Source organism: Neolamprologus multifasciatus, chromosome 23, assembly GCF_963576455.1.
Source record: "Neolamprologus multifasciatus chromosome 23, fNeoMul1.2, whole genome shotgun sequence".
Taxonomy (NCBI): Eukaryota; Metazoa; Chordata; class Actinopteri; order Cichliformes; family Cichlidae; genus Neolamprologus; species Neolamprologus multifasciatus.
The window spans coordinates 8,521,800-8,544,742 of NC_140460.1; the positions used below are offsets into that span (position 1 = coordinate 8,521,800).

The 22,943-nt window shown below is 38.9% G+C and overlaps 1 protein-coding gene across 3 annotated transcripts in view; it reads left to right on the forward strand.

Annotated features, from left to right (window-relative positions):
• Positions 1–8,406, forward strand: part of LOC146490976 (capping protein, Arp2/3 and myosin-I linker protein 3-like) — a 34,170-nt gene extending 25,764 nt beyond the window's left edge. The window contains exons 33-40 of one of the 3 annotated variants that reach the window (XM_085151187.1): positions 3,753–3,926; positions 4,455–4,653; positions 4,735–5,476; positions 5,600–5,706; positions 5,840–5,966; positions 7,248–7,319; positions 7,466–7,573; positions 7,794–8,406. In XM_085151187.1, coding sequence (XP_085007313.1) covers positions 3,753–3,926; positions 4,455–4,653; positions 4,735–5,476; positions 5,600–5,706; positions 5,840–5,966; positions 7,248–7,319; positions 7,466–7,573; positions 7,794–7,834 — 1,570 coding nt within the window. In that variant the 3' untranslated portion in view covers positions 7,835–8,406. Of the gene's footprint in view, positions 1–3,752; positions 3,927–4,454; positions 4,654–4,734; positions 5,477–5,599; positions 5,707–5,839; positions 5,967–7,247; positions 7,320–7,465 lie in introns of all 3 variants that reach the window. The other 2 variants (XM_085151186.1, XM_085151188.1) reach the window with 2 other exon arrangements.
• The last annotated feature ends 14,537 nt before the right edge of the window (positions 8,407–22,943 follow it).

Consider the following 22,943-nt stretch of genomic DNA (forward strand, 5'->3'; position numbering starts at 1 on the left):
TGGGCTTCTTTATAATTTGAATACATGGGGTTGTGAATAAATCTTTTGTTTTGGTTTTGTGGGATTTTTTTGCAGTCATCACTCTGTGCTGTCGGACTGCCTTTGAATGCGCTAACAGCAATAAGAGCCCATTTTTATTTCTAGACATCTTTGCAATGTCTTGAAAAGATGAATTTTAACTTACTTTTTCAACCAAATTTAGATTTATTTTTAAGGCCATGACTACCTGACAAGATTTAGCCCAGAAAACAATGTTAGTGGTCATTCAGTGCTTGGTGGGTACAGTCGGAAGAATGTTTGTCGGTCTGCAGTAAGATATATTTAGCAGGTTTTGTTTTGGGACAAATCCCCACCCTTCTGTCCACATATTTGGAAAGCATAAGGCAGGGAATAAATAGCTAGCTTTCATTTGCATACTGGTGAGCAGCAGCAAGACCCTAGCAGAGAACCAAGTAGGCATCAATGACAAAGGGCATCATATTCATTAAGGCAGACGCAGAATGCAAAGAAGGAACTGTGGTGGGTTGCAAGGTGGCTTGCAGGTGTGCAGTAAGAATGTGCAGGAGAAAACTCTTTAAAGACGGTGTCTTTTTGTGATTTGCAAACTGGATATTTACAAAGATGAGGATCAGCTGAACCATCAGCCGATACGGACTGTTACTGAGATCAGCTGATTTGTTAAACTCCAGGCTGAATTTAACCGAGTTCAGCTAATGCTCTGTTCAGTTTTTATGTAAATAGTTGTGATAACTGGGTAAAAGGAAAATGGGTACATGGGTTGAAGCAATTTTAAAATGTATGATGTGTGCAATGCACATCCATGGATTGCATTAGGGGAATTACAAAATAAGTAACTCCAAGAGAATTTTTCATCAATCGATATAATGATTTCCATCCGATTATGTAACAAAGAGGGAAACTGTCTCAGTGGCAAGCCAAGAAAAGAAGATAACAAAAGACACAATATGAATAGACAAATTATTGTATTGCACTGAAAGCCAGGCACTCTGAAAAATGTGTCTTTCATAGAATAAAATAGATATTTGTAGCTAACATCAAACTGCTAAGATGCTGAGCTGTCAATTCATTTCATTTCAATTCATTTTAGTTAAACACATAGGTTCACTTTCAAGTCATTATCTATTTTGCGTTTCCTTCTTTTCTGTCTGTGTATATGGTGCCCCTGGTAATCATGGCCAAAGCTTAAAATAATGAGGTCAGTGTATGTATAAGTACAACTAATCCCTATAAGCAAAAGGCTCAGGCTTCAAACTACTCTAACAGCGTTTTTCTACTCTTGGCTCTGTATGGCAGAGAGAAGGGATATCCTAAATATGGTAATCCCAGGCATACATCTCCTAACACCCACTGTTTAGATGGGCTTTTTTTTATAAGGGACAACCAATCAGAAGAAAGTTTCCTTAAGGGAAGGATGAAGAAAGCTCAAAAAGCTTGTTTCAGAGGATGAGCTGAGGGGTGCACCAAGGCCTGTGATAAGATGAAAGACAGTTTCAAAATCATGCAAAACTATTTTAGTAATGTCCAAGAATAAATATATAGAGGAAATGAGCATAGTGGGTTCCCTTTAATTCTATGAAAACAATCTCGGGCACCACTTGTAATATCTCAAGATAAATAGGTTTAGTATTTGTTCGGTAGTGTTAGCTGGTTATTTTCCTTATAAACAACAGTAGTCCTACTGTGAAAGCCTGTTAGAAATGGTATTTTATTCTTAATTATGCCTTTTGAAAAGCTGCCTTTGTATGTGGTTACATTTTTTGATGCACTGTGTTGAGTGTGTTTCTCCGTCAGTGCATTTGATTATATATTTAAACATCAGAATAAAAAGAATTTTTAAAACAGGTACCTTCAAAGGGTTGAAAGGTTTTTTTACTTACTCAGGGGGGGTTTCTGCATCTGTTGCTTTCTCTCTTTTTTCTTTTTTTTTCTTTTTTTTTGCAAGCTATGTTTTTGATTATTATTCCTAATTAGTAAATGTGATATTTTTAAACATTTCATTATGTTAGTTTGTTAACCAAGATACATTTCCGCAGTCTTATTTCACTAATCCTTCAGTCAAAACGTCTGCAGTTTAACTGACCTGGATTCAGAAGAAAACCCTGCATTTCAAGACATAAGATCAATGATTCTTCCTCCTTTGTTGTGAACCCTGCTGAGTTCTGACAGCGTGTGTGTTCACACCTTTACTGAGCTGTTATTTTAATTGGCTTATGCTTCATGACTTTCATAAACCAACAAGACTGTTTCTGTGGCCAGTGTGTTGTCTGTCTTTGATGCAATCTCACGGCGAGGTTTGGCTCGCTCCTTATGTCCCGCTGTCTGCTCGAACATTCAGAGGCAGATCGAGCAACCCTCATCTCTTCTTAATTAAATCATTAACTTTGTGATGATTAGTGGAGCTGGACTGTTTGGAGTTTGTGATTTGGTAGTAAGATGATTGGTCAGTTGGTGGTTGCATGTTGATGATCAAAGTAGTCGTCAAGGTACCTCACAGAGATCTGGTTTGGTGGTTTTGTTCAATGTGTAATCAGTTGCTGCAGTGTTACAAAAATAAAGACAAGGACACAGAGCATGCAGTTCAGCTTCTACATTGCATCTCATATCGAATCCTGCAACAAATACTGAAAATATCTCTGCATAACTTTATTCTAGTCCTTTTAGTCCACATGTTTTCACCTTTTTTTGACAGTTACTAAGAACAAGAATGCATTTTTGCAGTAGGTGTTCTACAATTTCACATGTATTTGATCCTCGTCCTCTCCTATTTAAATGGTGCGCAGTCACGCTTGCATCAAAAATCATAGAGTAAAGTTAATAACCTATAGTGACTTTTTTCCAAGACTGCTCTCAGGGACATAAAATCCACCACACCACAGCGTGCCAGCTATCAGTGTTCAGCGTAAAGTTGCTGCCTGAGGCTGTCACAGGTCACTAAACTTTTATATTTCCACACAAATGATCAAAATAGATACAGAAACTCATACAAATGCAGTGCATAGATCAAAACTTTAGTCTTTTCACTCCACTTTATTGTTGTCACCCTTATGCTTCCTGGTTCAGCTGTTAATTGGATCTTTGATAGCAATGAAGCAATGAAGACAGAGCGCACTCCTTTTATCTTCCCGATTGTATCTGGGTAGCAGGCACAGGTCTCTCTCCCTAGTCCCCACTCTGCTCAAATGCTCTAGATGTCAATACTTTCACCTGACGTGTACTGCAGCTCTGCTAGTGTGTCCCCTTGTCCAGCTTTATAAATCTGAAACATTACTCGCTTCTCTGAGGTGACAACAAATTCCCGAGGCTGCTAAAAAATTAACGGTTAACTCTCAATTTATTTTTATCCATTTTGTTAACACAAAAGTGGCCTCAAATGCAAAACCGTCATTTTAATATGTGGAGATGCAGGTTTCATTTTGGTGAAGCTGAATTCATAAACAGCATCCAGAGCTTATCAGAATCATGTCGCTCTTTTCAACGCGGAAGCTCGTGAGGCGAAGTCGGTGCTTTTAAAATGATTACTTTTGTAATATAAAAAGTGAACTTTGGATAAATCACTGTATATCACGAGATGTAGCTTAGCAACACACAAAACGCAGCAGCCGATGAGACAGCCAGGATGGCTGTGATGAATCCAGTGATATCCTGATGGAGGTGACTCATCTGTAGACACCAAACATGAATGTGCTGGAATGAACCGTGTGTGTTTCATCGATCTCTCTCACCTCTTGCAGTCAGCTCTCGTCGCTGCACAAAGCGCACTCTCTGAGGAGGAAGAAGAGGAGAAACATGCTGGCCATTTTTGGTTTCCGTAAAAGCCGCAACCAAACTCTGTCCCATCCGGGGCCCGAGTCAGAAGCTGAGGTTTATGGAGATGGGAGTCACACTGTTGCTACAGCACCCACGGGGTTAGTGTATTTGCACGCACACACATGCACGAGGATTCTTCTCAAGAAAGATTTGGCCTTGAACTCACAGATGGAAATGCAAAACGTCAACTAGGACTTTATCTTTCCATATTCAACGCTACATCTTCACATCTTTTGCTTAATATCTTGATTCTTGTGAGGACACTCCACAGCACTGAACCCTATGAATAGTTCAACAAATATCACTCTTAATCTTCCTTATTTCTTTGTTGATATAAGAAATGGCTGATAGCTGCCAAAGCGCAGGCAGGCTGATGCCAGAGTGTGTACACAGATGTAGATGGCAGCCGGTGTCTCCGATTCTGGATCCAACAGTCAGCCGAGTGATTAGAAATGAACACGCTGCATGTCAAATACAGATTACAATGGTATTATATCTGATTTTCGCCAGAAAATTGATACGTTCTAAATGTCCTGTTTTAAAAATGTGTTACATTTTTGTGTATTTTGAATATGTGGGATAAATTAGGAGAAATTGTGGACATTTTTTCATCTTCCAACTTTTAGGACAGCAATGGAGAATGTATACACTCTCCTCCAGCCTCCAAGGTCTACTGCCAGAGCTGGATCTCCCAGCGAGGTGGCTGATGGGAAAATGAATGACCACCAAGGGAAAAGTACTATCGTTTTGAGTCCACCACCAGTGCCAGGCATCCCTCACACATGTGTGGGTGGAAGCAAACACCCATTTTATTCTCCAAGAGAGGTAGGGCCAGTGTAATCCACTATTGTTATTAACTGAAAGTTTGTAACGCGTCCGTAACCTCTTCTTGCTTTGTTTTGACAGAAATCTGAAGTGGATGCTGTGTTTGAACAGCCGGAGGATACGGACAAGTACTGGGCGGACGACAAACAGAGGACGGCAGAGGTGCTGCAAGCAGACAAGCAGTGGATGATAGAAGCAAGGCATGGCGATGTAGACAGACAGTGGTTTGACGACAGGCTGCAAGACAGAGATGCGAGAACGACCGACAGACAAACAGACAGGTACTGGACTGAGAGCAGGCATCCAGACAGGCACATGGACAGACAGTGGACTGTAGACAGACACACTCAGAGGCAGATTGACAGAAAAATTGAAAGGCAGTGGATGGGCGGCAGACAGATAGAAAGGTCATGGTCGGAGAACAAGACGGCAGACATGCAAGTGGACAATCAGTGGAATGAGGGCAGACATCAGGGAAGAAAGACAGACAGACAGGTCCAAGGACTTCAACTAGCTCAAAGGCCACTCCCTCCATACCCATCGGACAGGACGCCGTCTCCAAAACATGAAACAGATCCTCTGAAAAACGTAGAGGCTTCAGCCATAGAGTGGCATCCGCAGGACACGCAGGGAGACAGACATGCGTGTCCTGATGCAGGTGGAGTTTTCTCAGAAGGCTGGAAGATGAGCGGAGGTGGAGGAGGAGGTGGCTTTTCTGTCAGTCGAGCGACATCAAAACCTGACCCCCCGCCACAAAGCAGCAAACCCAATCTGTCCAAGCTGAGGCAGAGGCATCGACTTGAGAGCTCAGATGCTCTGCCAGGTAATACACAGGTCAACCGTGTTCATTTGCTGCAGGTCAAAAAGCTTGTTTTAGCTTGCAAAGAGTTTTTGCTGCAGTTTTTGCCGCAAGTCTACATGCCACTCACTTCTCTTTTATCTATAGCTACAGAGGAGGAGGAAGATATAGAGAAGGACCCTGGAAATATGGAGAAGAAAGAGAAGGAAAAGAGACGAGATTCTGAAGGTCACCCTCCCCCGATTCCTGAAAAGGTATGAAATTTAAAGCCACACACAAGTCGGTTTGTTCTGTTTGCTCAGTTCTTTTTAGCGTATATTTAAACCAAATGTGTTCATTGATGATGTTGTCTCTGTGTTTGTTCACATGTGCTGTACTCATGCCTAGCCAAAGACCTCCTCGTTTGTGACTTTTCCAAAAGAATCAGCCAATGAAAGGAACTTACCTCCTCCTCCCGTCCCACCTCCTGTTGATAAGCCAATACATGGGTTGCCAGACAGAGCTGCAAGCCAAGGTACCTGGGCTGAAAACAATTAGCAGACATGCTTTTTTTAATGTACTCAAACAATTTATTTCTACTTTTCTGAAGCAACAACCACTAGCCTGCTGATTTAGCAAATTAACGGTATTTAGACTTGCCGCCGCAGAGACCTGCTTTAAGCCACAATCCAGTCAGTGAGCGAAGTCTTCAGAACTCTGCAGAAGGCACGAAACAAAATCTTCCAAAGATTTTACTTCATTTGGTGAGGGTTGTTGCTTGATGGTGGTCCATGATTGATATCATAATCAACAAACCATCAGAGAGCCCTTGTGCTCTGTAGATGAATGCATTGTCATCATGGAAGAGAAAACTCCCATCAGGGCAGAAATGTTTCATTGCAGGATAAAATTCATTAATCAGAACAACTTTGCATTGATTATCAACGATAAGCCATAGGACTGCAAAGGTTTGTCAAGGACCACAAAGGAAATGAAGAGGAAAAATAGATATAACTAAGTTGTGTGCAGATGTCCTTTAACTGAATATTTTAATTGACAAAAATGTTACTGATTGAACTTTTTAACAGGAATGTAAAATTTGATAGATTTGAATTGATTAGAATACTCTAATCTAGCTCTAACCTAACATTAAATGCTGTAATCTTGTCTGTTTTCTTTATATAAAATATCCTTTTGTAGAATCCTCCATCAAGACATCAAAGCAACTTTGTGGCCACTACAGGGTCACATTTGCAGCTACTCCTATGTGCAGACATATTGCACGATTTCCTCTTGGTGAAGTGTGTTTGCAGGATCAGAAAGTCCCACATTCAGGGACTTTGGGTGATTTCTGATCCCTTCCCCTGGAGAATTGTTCCCCAGACTATAAAACTCTGGCTGAAATGATGCTGGTAATTTTAGTCTCCAGTGTAGCAGCAGAAGCAGAGTCTAGCCTTTAGAATAATAAGACGAAAGCCTCTGCGACAAACTCCCTTGGCGTATTTGATTACGCCAAAAGCAGTCCCCCACCTTAAGTGCACTTAGTTAATACTTGCCTGCTTAGCCAAATTGACTGTTTTACTGGCCCTGCTTTAACAGTTTAACACAGTTTGTTTCGTGTTGACACCCTTTTCGGTGTATTAGTTCACGTGATCGAGTGTTCTTTTAAAACAAATGTAACAATATTAAATGTCTCATTTAAAAAACATGAAAATGGCAGGTACAATAACATCACGGCAGAGTTATCCTGTCCCTTGTCCGTCCAAAACAAAATCTAAAGATACCTCCTGTTGTGTGTCAATCACATGTTGTTCAGGCGACGAAGGACTCAGGCCTCAAGCACCGGTGAAGCCCCAGAGGAACAGAAAAGCAATGTCCTGTGATGCAGGTATAATCGCATTATGAGCTGCAGCTATTCGCCTTAGAATGTTATACGCACACTTTTGTGAATGAAACACGTTTTGTTGATCTCTGTTTGCATGAAGCGTCTCTATCTAACTGTTAATTTGTGTCTTCTGTCCTCGCTGAACTCAGGCACTGACAGGGAAAGCCCTAATAACGTTGAGAAGCCCCCAAATCGCAAACCCCCCGTGAAAAAACCTAGACTACCCCAAAACAGAAATAAGTCCCTGGACTTGTCTGGTACATGTTTCTCTGTTTTTATTTATGTGTGTTTGTGTGTGTGGGCGGGCGACCAGGTGTAATCAGTTACTATGTGTGTGTTACCATAATGTGGAAGTATAATTACTGTCTATAAAACATTAAACACAATTATAATACAGTGGCAAATTAGGTAATGTATCTGTAGCTCTCAGCTGAACTGTACTGATCATCTATTTAATGATCCTGTTCCACCGTACAGACAGCTTCAACTCAGCACCTGGGGAAAGCGAGCTGTTGTGATACCCGAGAACTTCACCTGCCGCTGTCAAGCCAGAATTGTCATCCAGCGAGGTGAAAGAGCGAAGAGGAGGGAAAAGGCCTAACATCAGAGCAGGACATCATAAAACACTGTTCACTCGCTTCGGTTCAAACACTTTCCTCTCGTCACTTTCCTCCCTCTTCACCCTGAGTTTCTTGTCTTTGCTTTTCTCTCACGTGAAGCTCTTTTTGTGGCTACAGTATTTTAAAAGTATTTGCTACTTTAGAAAAACCCATGAGATCATTGTCGTGTGTGTGTTGGTGGACAGCCGGCTGAGTGCTTGAGCGTCGTGGCTTCGCTAGGCAGAAGAATACAAATGTCTTTATTAGAATGTGGTTTCTTAAATCTGCAATGCATTTTTGACCGCTGATACAGTTGATTGCCTTGGTTGACACTTGAAAATGAGTTGCTTCTTATCAAATGAAACTTGATGATTTATATCTAGTTTTGCTTTCAGGAACTGAAAGTTAATATATTTTATAGAAAAAAAAAAAAAGAAATATTATGTTTGAGCACCGTCACTGTATGAATAAAAGCCTAATGAAAAACAAAAGGTAGGACGTGTTTATTGCCTGTGCAAATCCATTAAATCATATTCATAGTTTGTAGTTTATATAAACAGTGGATTAAATCCCAATTTGTATGTGAAAGGCTGTGTTTGTGTTATATGTATAGTTCCTATGGGCTGGTTTGACCTCCTGATGGACCTGGGAACAAAAAAAAAACAAACTTCATTATATTCCTACACACACAAACCAACAACAAAACTGTTACAAAGTACTTATTTACTTATTATGTAAAGTTAAATAATACTTCATAACAGATTTAAATAATGTCTTTTTAGAGTAAAAATTCACTGGTCCTAGTTCCTAACATGTAAATACTTACTGGTTTGCTCACTTTTTTGAGTGTTAACTCGGCGTCTTTTGAGTCTATTAAATTGGCAGATATAATATTGTGTATGTGATGAGTTATTATCTTTTAAAAACAAGTTAGGATTTTATAAAACAATAACTCATACATACAAGATTAAAAAAAATATTAACACATGGTTGGTCTTTGTCATACGAAAATTTGACAAAATTCTAACATTTTTTGTTCATATAGATTTTTTATGACATTTTATACAACAAACAGTTTTAATTAGACTTAAACTGACTTTTTAATTTGGATTGATATTGATAAATAATAGTGCACTTCAATAATATAACTCAATTACTGTTTTTTTACAGTTCACTGTCAGTTTGCACCCCTTTTTCATTTTGATTTTTAACTTTCATTTTAGACTTGATTTTTAATTTTGTTTTATTTTTAATTTCTTTCACTGCATGTCGTACTGTGTATGATTGTGTATGTGATGAATAAAATTTGAATTTGGATTGTATAATTCAAACATTATCCAATTCTCTCACAGTAAAAAAAGAGAATTTGATGAAAGATCTTCCACTAACAAAAAGGGATGACCTAACGTACACTATTGAGCCAATCCCTGTTTCTTCTGTTTCTTTGTTTTACCTGCTGAAGATCTTTTGTCGGACATTAGCTGTTTTGTCACTCATTTTCAGCCCAATCCTTATAAATGATCATAAGAATAATTGGGTTTTTCGTTTGTTTGTTTGTTAAGCCACTTAGTACTGAACCATGAATTATGCAAGCATAAAAAATAGCCTGAACACAAGTGATGGACCAGTTTTGTGTCGACACATAACAAAACACTAAGAACTTAGTTTAATTTAAATTGTATCTTTGGGCACTTTGTTACTAGAAGCCTGTCTTAAAACATATGTGTTTATTTCGTGAAAATAACAGCCATGAATGCATATTTTTGCACCCACAGGGAGATTGCCACTGAGCTATTACCTGAAAACTTGATATATCTCAGGATGGTGTGCAGGGGAAGAAGTCAGTCTTGCGGAAGGGAAATAGGGAAAGGCTGTGGCTGTGGAAAGGCTGTGTAGCTAAGCTACACAAGAAGTGCACTAAAAGTCAGTGGCATGATGTCTTATGGAGTGATCAATCTAAATTTGGAAAGTTTGTCTCAATTTGTACCGAGGAGATGAAGAAAGAGCTATAACAGTGAGCGCCTACACCCATTTGTAAAACACAGTGGAGGCTCTGTCATGGTTTTTTGATTGCAGCCAGTGGTGATGCGGATCTTGTCAAATTTGATGGAATTACGAAAACAGAAAAGTACCATCAGATTTGATCCACTGCAATGCTACCTGATTAACAACAGCTTCATTTTTCACCAACCAAACTACCGATGCAGTTAAAGCATAACTAGACAGAAAAAGACACAACAGGAGAGTGCCGATCATGAACTGGCCCAGAAAGTCTAAAACAATTTAAGTTGTGTGAATATCCTTTCAGGTAACAAAAGAAACCGTTTGAGATTAATGTCTTGAATATTAGATTTAAAAGGCAACCAAACTGCTTCCTATTTAACTCCTAATAAGGTTATCAACTTGGAGGTGGTCATGAAAGTTGCTGACTAATCCTGCCATTATATATGTCACTAGGGTCACATGACCAAGGTGTGACTGGGATTTGAAACACCTGGAAAGGGATCTCAAGATTTATGGCTGATGCTTGGTATTGTAGTCCACCTCTAACGATGGATATAAATGAACCCTTCTCCTCTCATAAAGCAGCTGTCTTCTTTGTCCAAACTGTAGATATATATTTTTTTAAAAAACCTCCTTCAAGCGTTGTCCTGGTGAGCTGGATCTCCTGTGTTGCACCTTGTGTTGGTGGAGTGCTTGAATTATTTGTTTGTTCTCAAACCTATACATGGGAGAGACCAAACACCCACATCACAGACACATGGTTCAAAAGAGCTTTTGGAAGATTCGAGGTGAAACATCTTGAAGAACCTAAAAAGAGAAGTTCATTTGCCTTCAATTCAAGTGTTTTAGTCTACCATAACATGAACCTAAACAGATAACTCAGGATTTCATCATATATATATGTTTGTGTCTGCTGGATGTGTAATTAGGCAGCTTTTTCCAAAAGTCAACTTTAAGACAATAATATCATTTTGGATTTGTTTTTGCTGCCCCCATGTGACCAAAATGTCAAAAGAAATATGAAAAGAAATGAAGCCATGGTAGGAGGGCAGCTCCTCTGATGAAATTGTGTCAAGGCTTAAACTATTCACACGGAAACCAATTAGCAGAGACCGTGAATGGCAATTCAGTGACTTACAGTGATGACAGGCAAACTGGCCATGACAGACTTAAACTCATTTCAACTTTGAGATAAGCAGCTGAGGTGAAAACAGAATATCACTGACTGACAGAGGATGCTGTAGGAAACTTACAGCTGGAGAATCTCTGTCATAGTGACCAGCTATCAACTGCAAAGAGAAATGAATAGAGTCGTTTTCATGGAGATAGAGCCTTATGCATTATTAGCGTCATGCAGCCAGTAAAATGATCCAACAAATGATGTGAGCTTCTCTGTGATGACTTCAATTACCAACCAATCTGCACACCGGTGTTAGTGAGTGAAATTCTAGTATTTAATTGAAATGTTACAAAGTACTAAAGACAAGGTGTGTATGTGTGTGATATCACATAAAAATGAGACATCAAATAACCTGAATTTAAATATAGGAAAAAAACTCTCAAACAGCTAACATGGTGAATAACTTTGAGGGGAAAAATCTATCAGAAACTTTATTTGGGGACAAATTTTGGCAGTTTTTGAGCAATTTGACTTCTGTGCATTCCATTTTTTTATGTCCTAGTGACCATTTAAATTAAATTAAATAAATGTTTTGTGCAAATATAGCCTGTAATGCATCTTGCTACTAAGGATTTCTCAACTTGTAACTCTTCTAAATGACTTCTTATCTGGGCATCTTTTATTTTTGACTCAATAAAACCATCCAAAATGCAACATCCCAAACTTCAAAATATGAGTTGACAAACTCCTAGGCAGCCACAACCATCTATTATGTACAGTCAATGGTCTCAACATTAAAGACTATTGTAAAACTACAAAGAATTTTATTTAGTTATTTGTTTATTTATTTGTTTATTGGCATGTTATCTCCGTTAGCTCATGTGTAGATCTGTAGATCTAATACCCAAGGCCAAAGCTATGGTTCTGCAGTATCAAACTCTAACCGTCTGATTTTCATGATCACAGGTGGATGCTAAATTTACTTCCTGACTTCAGAAATGCCAACCTCACATATTCGCACGTCAAAGAAACAGCAGGGGGCGACTGATCCTCACAAATGAGGCAACCACTGGGCACACACGAACACACACACACACAATCCGAGAAGAGAAGCAGTCTTGGAGGTTGTCATTAGCAACCGTGCTGTGACCTTTTTTTTTTTTCTAAAGATGCTGTAATGACTCAGATGCGAGTTACAATACTGCCACGCAGTGAGGAAATATTTCTGCAGTTTGCTGAAATGGAGATAAACAGGTTTATTTTTTCCCACCGAGTCAGTGATTTTTAATGAGCAAACAGCCTTTGGGGGAATGCGAAAGTGTTTGCGGTTTTTTCAGTTGACTTAAACTAATTGCTGAGTTCATTAAATGTAACACGTGTATATTTTGCAGAGTTTATGAATGCATTTCTGCATCAGATCCCAAAACTCCCTCAGGTGGCCGGGAAATACTGGTTTTACAAGTTTGCGTTGATGAGTCCCTTGTTAATTAATCACAAACACTTTCTAGGTAAATATTTCGTTTTCCCCAAATCTACTCTGGGCTCAGCTACTCTACTCTGCCTGAGAAACAAGCAGCTCACTTCAGATTTAACATCTCAAACTCTGATTTATGGTGGGTTTGGATGGAGTGTGTTGGCAGCAGCTGTAGCAATGACTTCATGACGGTGGAGTGAAATATAACGCAGGTGCTGGTTTGAGCTTTTAGACCCACTTCACCTCGAAACTAATGTGGAATCCATTTTATCATGAAATACTTCAAAATTAATGTCATAAATTAACTGTGGAGAGACCTGCTTCAGTAAGTGCAGCTTTGAGTTTCTAAAGGAAGGTTAAAAAAAGAAAGAAGAAATTAATTAATTAAAAACTTAATATAATATTCAACATATCACACATTTTCTTTAACGTTAACACATGCAAATGATGAGAAAATACACATTATTTATTTTCATTTATGATAGGGCAGAGATTTCTGGCTTTGAATGTTACAGTATCTTATTTTAAGAAAAAAGACATTTACTGCATGACTTTGTATGTTGTATTGGAATCACAGTGTCATTTTCCCAGTTGATTAATTGGATTAAGAGAGCTATTATTAGTACTGTAAGCTTTCTGAACAGTTTCAGTGTGCAATAAATGAGCATCATTATCTATATAATTAGGCAGTCATTTGGATAATTACTTAAACACTGGATAAAACCAGATTCAACAGAGAGAAACTTTTTTGTTTTAGGAATATGATGTTTTAAAAATTAGATTCAGCTTTGTAACAAGTCAGAATGAGTCATCTAAAGATTTTGGTCATAAAGGTATGGACATGGTAAGCAGGTATGCTGTAGTGTTTAAATGATGCTCAGTTGGTGCTGAGGCAGGATGCATCCGTGGTGTCATGTTGTTTACACCAACTGATAAAGATATCTGATAAACAAAGTGTAAAATAAACACCTAAATTAACATTTTAGCATTATTTTCCACATGTTCCACCGAACACAGACATGTTAGAAAGCAAAGAAACCCAGAAAAAAGAACATGTAGTGTCTTGGCTTGAAGAAGTAGATTTTGCTTGGAGAGAAGTTTATTTCAACCAAAACAAACTAGAATGGCTAGATATTAAACTCAAATACAGATGAAAATAAGACACAATGTTGGGCTTGCAACACAGCAAACCAAAAAGTAATTGTCATAAGTTTTCCAGTCTTACACTTTAGGGTAAGTTTCATGGCTGCAGTTACGGTGACTGTAGCTCAGCATGTTTCTTACAGATGATGTGAACACATCCTACTCTTCTCCTCATCATTCTTCTGCTTGTTACCAAGCAACATGACGATCACATAAAGGCCGAGGGAAGAGAGGAGCCAGAGAGAGAACATGTGTGGGCAGAAGAGAAAGATAAGTGAAAATAAAAGGATGCAGACAATCCAAAGAAATGCGTATGAATGTGTTCATACAAAGCTCCCAACACTTTGTATGAACACATACAAAGTGTTGTATGTGGTATAAAATTAAAATCTTCCTTCTGAAATGAGGAGGGATTCAGCCTGACTATAGCGTCTGTGACTTATTGTAAGTGCAGCATACAACTTAAAAATTACTTTCTTCTAAATTGAGCACATTGCCTTTTACAACTAATGCCGAAATCCTTTGTCCTGTGTGTGCTGTAGTTGCATGGATAATGACTCATGAAAGCAGACAAGGAAAAGATGCAGTGTAATTTAATGTAATTACAACCACGTCTGCAAAGGTCATAAGTGAGCTGTTCAGCTGGGTTGTCATGGGAACTGCCTCCCTAATGGGTGACAGAGGCTACTGCCTTTGGAGTCATCTTTCGGCCCAGCAGCCTGTTTGTCAGATGGTGTGGCTCAAACGACATCAGTCCATGGTTTGTAGCAACTAATGAAGACAACCTGCAGAACTACTGCTCACTGCTAATTATGTAATGCTGTCATATAAATACAGTAACCAGGAAGAACTTGGCAGCTTCTTTCTAAAAGTGGGTTATCTCACTTGAAGTCATAAAAATGTGCAAAGAACAGTGAGCAAGAGTTTAAAAGAGTTGTAAGCATACTAAGAGATGGGAATGTTAATATTTTTGCAATGCAGTAAAAGTCAGCATGTGATTAAAATGCATCCTGATTGGAACATGAATGCAATCAAAACTCTGGAATTAAAACGCACTGTTGCTAAATTGGTAGAAATTTAAAAGGGTGAGCTTTGACCTGTTCATTAAACAGTCTATAACTGCCTGCATAACCAGTTGCTCACTGATGTGTGGTTACATCTGTTTTTAAATGTCTTCAGGACAGGCAGTCTATTCTGTTTTAGAACTGGGATCATTTTAAGCCATGGTTCATAGGTCAAATTCACATTTGTAGCTGTCAGTGACATGTGCCTCATGGACCGCCCATACCTAACAAGCATGCTGAAACGGCATTGCAAAAAAAATAAAAACAAGTAAGAAGGAAAGTTGACACTGAAACCTTGAAGACATACATTTCAAGACAGACATCATTTGCACTAACTGACAGTTGTTCTAAACAGTCACTGGATACTTGAACTAAGTCTGCAAGTATTGGCTTGGAGCCCTTTTGCTTTCAGAGCTCAATTAATTATTTCTACTAGAAATTCAACAAGGGCTGGAAATGTTCCTCTGAGATTTGTGCAAGGATAGCTTCATAATATTACTGCTAATTTGTCTGCTGCACACCCATGATGCAAATTTTCCATTTCACCACATCCTAAAGGAGATCTATTGAGCTCTGGTAACAGCGGAGGTCATCTTAGTACAGTGGAATCACTGTGTTCAAAAAACGACTTTGAATGATCAGAAGATGTGTACACGGTGGCCATAGAGGTATAGACTAGATCCGCAAAAATACCCTGGTAAGCTGTGCCATTTAAAGTATGCTCATCTGCAGTGTTGGGAAGGTTACTTTTAAAATGTATTCCATTACAGAATACAGATTACATGCCCCAAAATACTGTACTATTGCTGTGATTTATTACTGTTACTGAAGGTCCGCGGCTCCGAACCGTAGTAAAGGGACCTTTGGCTAATACAGTGGGTTCTGTGTCGGGCTCGTAGCCGAAAACTAGCTTTACTTTGTTGTCTGGGTCAACTCTGCTAGCCAGAGACAGAGAGAGGCGTTGAAAGGCTGCTGCAACGGAACTTATTGTTTCAGAGGAAAACACAAACACGGTGTACAGTCGAGTCTTAATAGCTTACTTACAACTGGGCTCGTCAGGCACTCTTCTTGGCTGCAGTGGTTATTATTATATTTACATGCTTCCAGCTCCCGTTTTTGCTCGATGACAGCTCGTACTTTTCCTTTTTCTCCCTCCCTCGCTCACAGACACATAACGTGTATGGCAGTCCATTCTCCCTGCAGCACGGACTACACTGCCCATGATGCTACATTCTTTAGAGCCCTGTAGCATTCTGCCTATTAGCTTAGCACAACAACAACAGGCGCTCTCTCACCCAGGAAACACGCAGAGAGAGAGAGCGTCGCCCTGTAACCATGGCAACCTTAACGCTGCCACCTGGAACAACAGAACGTAGCTGTCAAACAAAACCCAAACAGTCCTGACCCGCGACAATATGAAACAGGAAAGTACCGCCGTGTAATCCATTTATTTCAACAAAGTAACTGTATTCTAAATACCACCTTTTTAAACGGTAACTGTAACGGAATACAGTTACTCATATTTTGTATTTTAAATAAGTAACGGCGGTACATGTATTCCGTTACTCCCCAACACTGCTCATCTGTTGGTAAGGAGCCCAAAGTGTGCTAGGAAAATATCCCTCACACTATTACACCACTGATCTACCATCCAAATATCACACCAGACATGGAGGCTTTTTAGACCGTGTAAGGCTTTTCTCGCTAATGTTTAAGCTTCTATGGTATGCTTTTCTGCAAACATTGCTTGTAACAAGTGGTTATTTGAATTACTGTTACCTTCCTTTCAGCTCAAAGCAGTCTGGCCCAAAGAACCGCAGCACACTGGATATTTTGTAAACCTCAGAGACAGTAAGTGTGTGACATCTCAGTAAATCAGCAGTTTCTGAAATACTCAGCCCAACCCATCTAGCACTAATAACCATACCACATTCAAAGTCACTTCAACCACCTTTCTTCCACACTGATGCCCAGTTTGAACTTCAGCAGGACACCTGAACCACTCCTAAATGCACTGAGTTGCTGCCATGTGATTTTCTAATTCAATATGTCAGTTGAACATACCTGTGAAGGAAATTTACAACATGGTGAAGCTAATGTTTCTCTGAATCCTAATTATGGACAAATGCAATTATTACTAGAGGAAATACACAAATCATTTTTAAACTACCCAAACCAAAAAATTAGTAACCAATGAAAATGGAGGCGTATGTATATTTACTTGATACTGGGTATGTGAGTATGTCTATCGAAAAGCATAGATGAGGTGTTGAGGTACATTCATAGATGTGCATCTATGCACATACACACATACTGTTAGGTACAATATGTCCACCAAAAGTTTGTATAAAAAAATGAAAAGTATAGGTTAAAATGTTGAACATGTCATTTTTGGGCTGTTGGAGCATGGTGGCACTTGCAGGTGGATTCTAGGATAAACTGCGGTGTTTAAGAGGAACAGCTTCAACTACTCCAGAATTTGAAATGAATTGGAAATTGTTAACAAAAATCACATTTTGTCATGAGTAAAATTAAATCCACACATTTAATCAAATATTAGAATTAATAAAACTGCTTGAAACACATACTGTTATAAAAAGAACAAACCTTTATTACAGTTTTTAAATGATCAAAGCATAAAGGAGGTATGCTGTACAATACAGTGCAGTATGAACATAAACACAAAGAGGCAAAGCTATTTCTAAAGAAAAACAAGGCAGTCCAAACCCACCAAAATAACCAGATTAACTCATAAATACCACAACATCCATCTGCAGAATCTGTTTAAACCAAACACAGTTGTAAATGTCCTAACAGCTAAAATAAATGTTTTATTTTTATCCTCGCGCTAATGTAGATACTTTCAAAAAGTTTGACGATCTTACTGAAAATGTTACTGCATCTGAATTATTGATAAGTGAGGTGCACTATTAACTCAGGGAATAGTATTAGCATTAAAGTGCCTGACGTGTTTGTGACATTAAGAATGACAGTAAAAATATCCTAATCCTGCAAGAGGATAAGAATCAGAACAGCCACACGAGTGAGGATGGAGGGAGGGGCATAGAGGGGGAATGAATTAACAGATTTAGTGTCATCTCTCAGTCTGGGAGAGGAGCCAAAGTATCGACCACCTTAATCCCTTCATCCCTCTCTTCCTCATGCTCATCCTCCAAAACCACCGCCTCTGTCTCTCTGTCTGTTGCCACCCCCAATTTCTATCTCTCTTCATCTTTGTTGTTTTTATTTTAAAGATTAAAGCCGTCTAATACTTTTTGTTTGCGTGTTTAGTGTTGACGTGATGTTGTGCTCATAGACATGTTAAACTGTCAGATTTAGTCTGTCATTAATTGACTATTTAAAAAAATAAATAAATTATGGCATTTATGGATCAAATGAAGAGTTCATTTATTAATGGATTTTATATTCTGTAAGTGCATAATTACGATGCCAGTTAAAGTGATCAGTATTCAAGCATTATGTGTATGAATAATAGTAAGAACATCATAATATGTGTTATTTTCCTTTTAAGATTGTAGCTTGTTTTGTGGCAAATCTCTCCAAAGGATTAAACTCTTAAATATCAAAATATCAGTAGAAGTGTACGAATAGAGACGATAAGTATATCCATTGATCTGAGGTGGGAATAGATGGTTGAGTCTAGGTTAGGTGAGGTAATAGCAGTGCTTCTGACAGCTTATGTGTACATTACAGATGGTTTATGTAGGCACAGGTATCTGTTAATCTGACACTAGTTTCAGAGGGAGAATCAGATCTAATCCCGTGACTAGCCTCATAATTCCATTCAGATGAGTAAGACGGTCTGGAGTGGAAATCAATAAAAGACTGTAAATAGCTTACAGGATATGAAATGTGTAAGCTTATAGGTGCACAAGTTCAAAGTCAAATTTAAATGGGCAATTTAAAGCTTAGCAGCTGAAGTGATGGATTAGAAGCCTGTTAGAAAAACACTCGGCTTAGAGGACCCAGGAGAAGGAAGTTAAATGATAAGCAAAGTCCCCAGAGGAAGAATGTATATAGAATATTTATGGCTGTTTCCAAAGATAATGAGCCAATGTGATGTACTCGGTCATTATGAATGCATCACAACATGCTGCATGGGTTTTCTGCTTACTCATCATAAGGTAAACTGTAAGCAGCCAAGTTATACACCAATTCAGCCAAAACAATGAAACAAATCTGCAGAATATTGTGAGGATCGTGCTCTGATCAGTTGGGGGATGCAAACTGGACATCTGGAGCTGTCCTGTGCTTTGCACCAGGAATTTGGCAGCAGGGTTAGGCTTTCTAGAGGCTTACACATCTGGGTGCACCAGAAGCCACATCAGCAGAACGTTGCATCGTAACAAAATGACCAATGGCATTCACTTCACTTGTCAGTGGTTTTAATATTGTGGTGATCTGTGGATGCAGTATGTTCAAAAGGGATAAATGCTGCACATATGCCATTTTCACAAAAGGGCATATAATAATCACAGACCTTTTATAAAAGACTATATTTCAAAAACTGTATTATTTGGAATAGGCAACAGTGGGCAGCTACACAGGTTGCAAAAGAATATCCAATTCTATTCAAGTCTAAGGTAAAATTATCCTACTTCTCCTGGGATCTATGACCTCACTAAATGCATTCGTGATGAATTTATTGGCTTAATTGCTAGTTATGCATCCTACTGAGTCCCATGTGATAATTTTAATTTTGTAAACCATGGTCAAACCTTGTGATTTACCGGAGAATGCAGAGCCCTTGATTCCTAAAAAATCGCCCTCTTGATGTCACAAATGATTTCAAAGCAAAAACATGGTCAAAATCATTACATATAGACTATTAATCTGAGTGTTACGTTCCCCTGAGTGGTGCAGGCGGTGAGGGGGAAGTAACAAAAAGTGTCCGGGTCAGAAAAAGTAGTCAAGGAGGCAAAAGGGTTAAATTGAAGAGTTTTATTAAAGTTTCTATTAATATTCAACTAAAAGAGACGGACAAGCCGCTATCACCATTTAAGGAAACAAACAAAACTCAAGTGTTGGTCAATAAAGTAAAACGTAAGTCAAAAAGAGAGAGCAGCTCACTAGCTGCAAACAGCAAGAGAGCCGCTCACTAGCTGCAAACAGCAAAAACACAGCTCACTAGCTGTAAACACCCAGCTCACTAGCTGTAAACACCCAGCTCACTAGCTGTAAACACCCAGCTCACTAGCTGTAAACACCCAGCTCACTAGCTGTAAACACCCAGCTCACTAGCTGTAACCATTCACATGGCACTCTGGGCCAGAGCTCACCTGTCCCTGGGCTTAAATCCCTTTAATTACTGACGAGAGTCAGCTGCACAAAAGAAAAAAGGTGGCAGCTAAGGCAGGAGAGATTGAAGGACACGCCCACACAGGCACCTTCAGGAGGAGGCCCTGCTAGGGCCGTAACACTGAGCCATCCTTTAGTCTATGATGATTACTATTATAAATAACTCAATACCTGTGCTATAAATTAGGACAACTGGAATACATCCTAGTAGTATATTAATTGTAACGTCGCTTTCAAGTTAAAGCCAAAATACTTGCCATCAATCATTTTAATATAGGAACTACTTTTTGAAGCCTCTACAAATAAAATTTTAGTCAAAAAAGTCAAAATTAGTGCATGTAGATGTTGCAAAACCAGGACAAAATATAAAGCATAATATAACATTTTTGCCTTTGGCATGATGTGATTATCCTACAGGCATCATTTAGCCGGTCACGTATCTTTTTTGAGTACTGTGTTGTTTCTGTGTGTTTGCGTGTGTGCATGAAGAGTGAAGGAGACAAAGGACGAGGGAGGGAGCCCCTGTGAGGTGAGACGGGTAAGCCTGTTGCTTGTAGCAGAGTTAGTCAGGATTAGGACATCTATCTGTGGGATAAGACCGAGTTACTGGGACCCTACAGTGCTCCAGCTAACACCATCTGTCCTAACAGTCCAGGTCTATCCTCAAATCAGTCACTCTCTCATTCCCTCTGTCTTATCTGTCTGTATTCTCTTACTCATGTCTCCTCCTTTTTGTCAACAAGTTGTTTCCTCCTGCTGTTTGTAGTTGGCCTCATCCTGAGTTTCTCAGTAACTCCTGTGGTGAATGAAGTACGGGGGGGAGTACAGTAACAAATAGTCCAAATAGTCCAAGTCCTCTGTTGGCCTTTAGAGCCTCTAAGTAGTAATTCTGAAGGCTATGAAACCGGGTTAAGAGCTGATAGGGGGGTCAGTGTCACATTCTGGGGGTCAGGGCCAATAGCCTGCTCAAGTCTTTTCTGCCAGATCATCAATTTACATCTAAAAGCATCCTGCAAGGGAGTGTTTTCAGTTTTATCTGTTGTGAAGAAATGTTAGTGTAATAGTGCATGATGTATTTTCTTTTTAAATATATTGTAAGACTAATATATTTTTATCTGCATGGATGATATTAAGTCATAGCGTGCAGTCAGTAAGCTTAACATGAAGACAGGAAACAGGATACGATGTCATCACAGTTAGCCTGGCAAAGCTAAGCTAAACATCAAATCCAGACTACGAATTAGCTTAGCAAAGAGTGTGTCTTTATAGTTATTTCCCTACATCGTGTCATCATGTTGTACTTTGTTTTCTTTTGTGAATTGTTGTGTTTTTTGCTTTCTGTCTTTATTCTTTTCCTCTCTTTCTCTTTGCTGTGTCTCGTAAACTAATCAGCCTGCCATCTATATTTAGTTTTTATTTACCTCTCTCATCATCTGTTTCCCCTCATGTGCAATCCCATGTTTTTTGCCTTTGTCCCCAGTGCCTAACTTTTTCTATTAGTTTGGATTTTTTCTTCTTACCTTTTGTTATTACTGGGCTTATCAACTTTTTGAGGTTTCAGAAAGCGGAGGTTTCAGTTTTGCTTCTGTGTTTGGCTCAATATATCATTGTACTCTAATTAAAGTATGCCAGACATGATACGGAAAAATTATGGTAATGAAAAGGAAAGCCATTGTTTTTGTTCCAACTACTTGTTACCAAGTTACAGCTGGACTTTGTATACAATACGCTCAAATATGATGCTACTCTACTTCAAGGAGTCAGAGCTTCTTTGATATATGATGACATAATTTTCTAATTATTACAAGAATCTTTTTGCTACTACTACTACAACTTTATGTAAGAAAAAAGCTTTTGTGTCACTGTGTGTTTAATGTGATAAAACAACACCAGCCAGTCAACATACTGGTCGACCTCTACTACGTTATCTTAATCACACGGCCTCAAAACTTACCTTTGCCTCTAAAATAAAAGAGCATTGAATCATTTGAATCAACTTTAGGCCGCACCTGTGTGTAAGGCACACTGAGATGCTAAAAGATAAATGTGTGTAGATGCAGGAGGAGTGATTGTGTGTTTGTCATGAAGTATGAGGTAAGTTCCTCTGTGTCTCTCCCTCTCTTTGTCCCTCGCCCTCACAGGAGGCCCTGTTGGTTTAGCTGCTAAGCTTTCCCCGGAAACACAAATGATGGCCAGATAGAGAGGTTAAAGTAGAGAGCAGAGGAAACAGAAACTGAAAGAAGAGAACAGAAGCTTTTTACCTTTAAATGTTTTTCTATTTTATTATGTCTATTAAATCTTATTTAGCTGTCAGTAACATTTCTGCTTATTAAAGATTTCTTCTTTTTTTTTAATTACATAGTAAAATACTAAACTGTTTATCAGTCTTGTGCTCTTTTTTTTTCCACGAGTCAGCATGTCTGCTTTCAATAAAGGTTTTGTTTACAGTCCAAATCAGATTTGTGAAGGCACTATTAACTTACTGATTCCTGAACGAGACGCTATTAAGACACTGAGAGACTCGGGATTAACAAGTTTAGCTTTTAAGGAGCATCGAGAAACGCTTGTTGTGCATTTCCCTGCAGACTTAAATGGCTTGGAAGAAAAAAAAAACAGATTTTGATCCTAACTGTGAGAGGCAGGGTAGTAAGGCGACGCGGGGGGTGCTAATTTCAAATCACGAACCTCTTTGTTGAAATGTTTTGGGTCTGTACCCACAATGGTGAATATCTAGCAGCTGAAAACATATCCAGTTAGTGAGATCATTGTTCACTGATACATTTTCAGTCATTCATCTAAATTATCTTGTCTTTTATGTTTAAAATGATATTAACTTATACTGCTACAAATTAATCCAGACATAATGAAGCACAGAAGTGCTGTTTGCCTTTGGGGCCAGTAGGC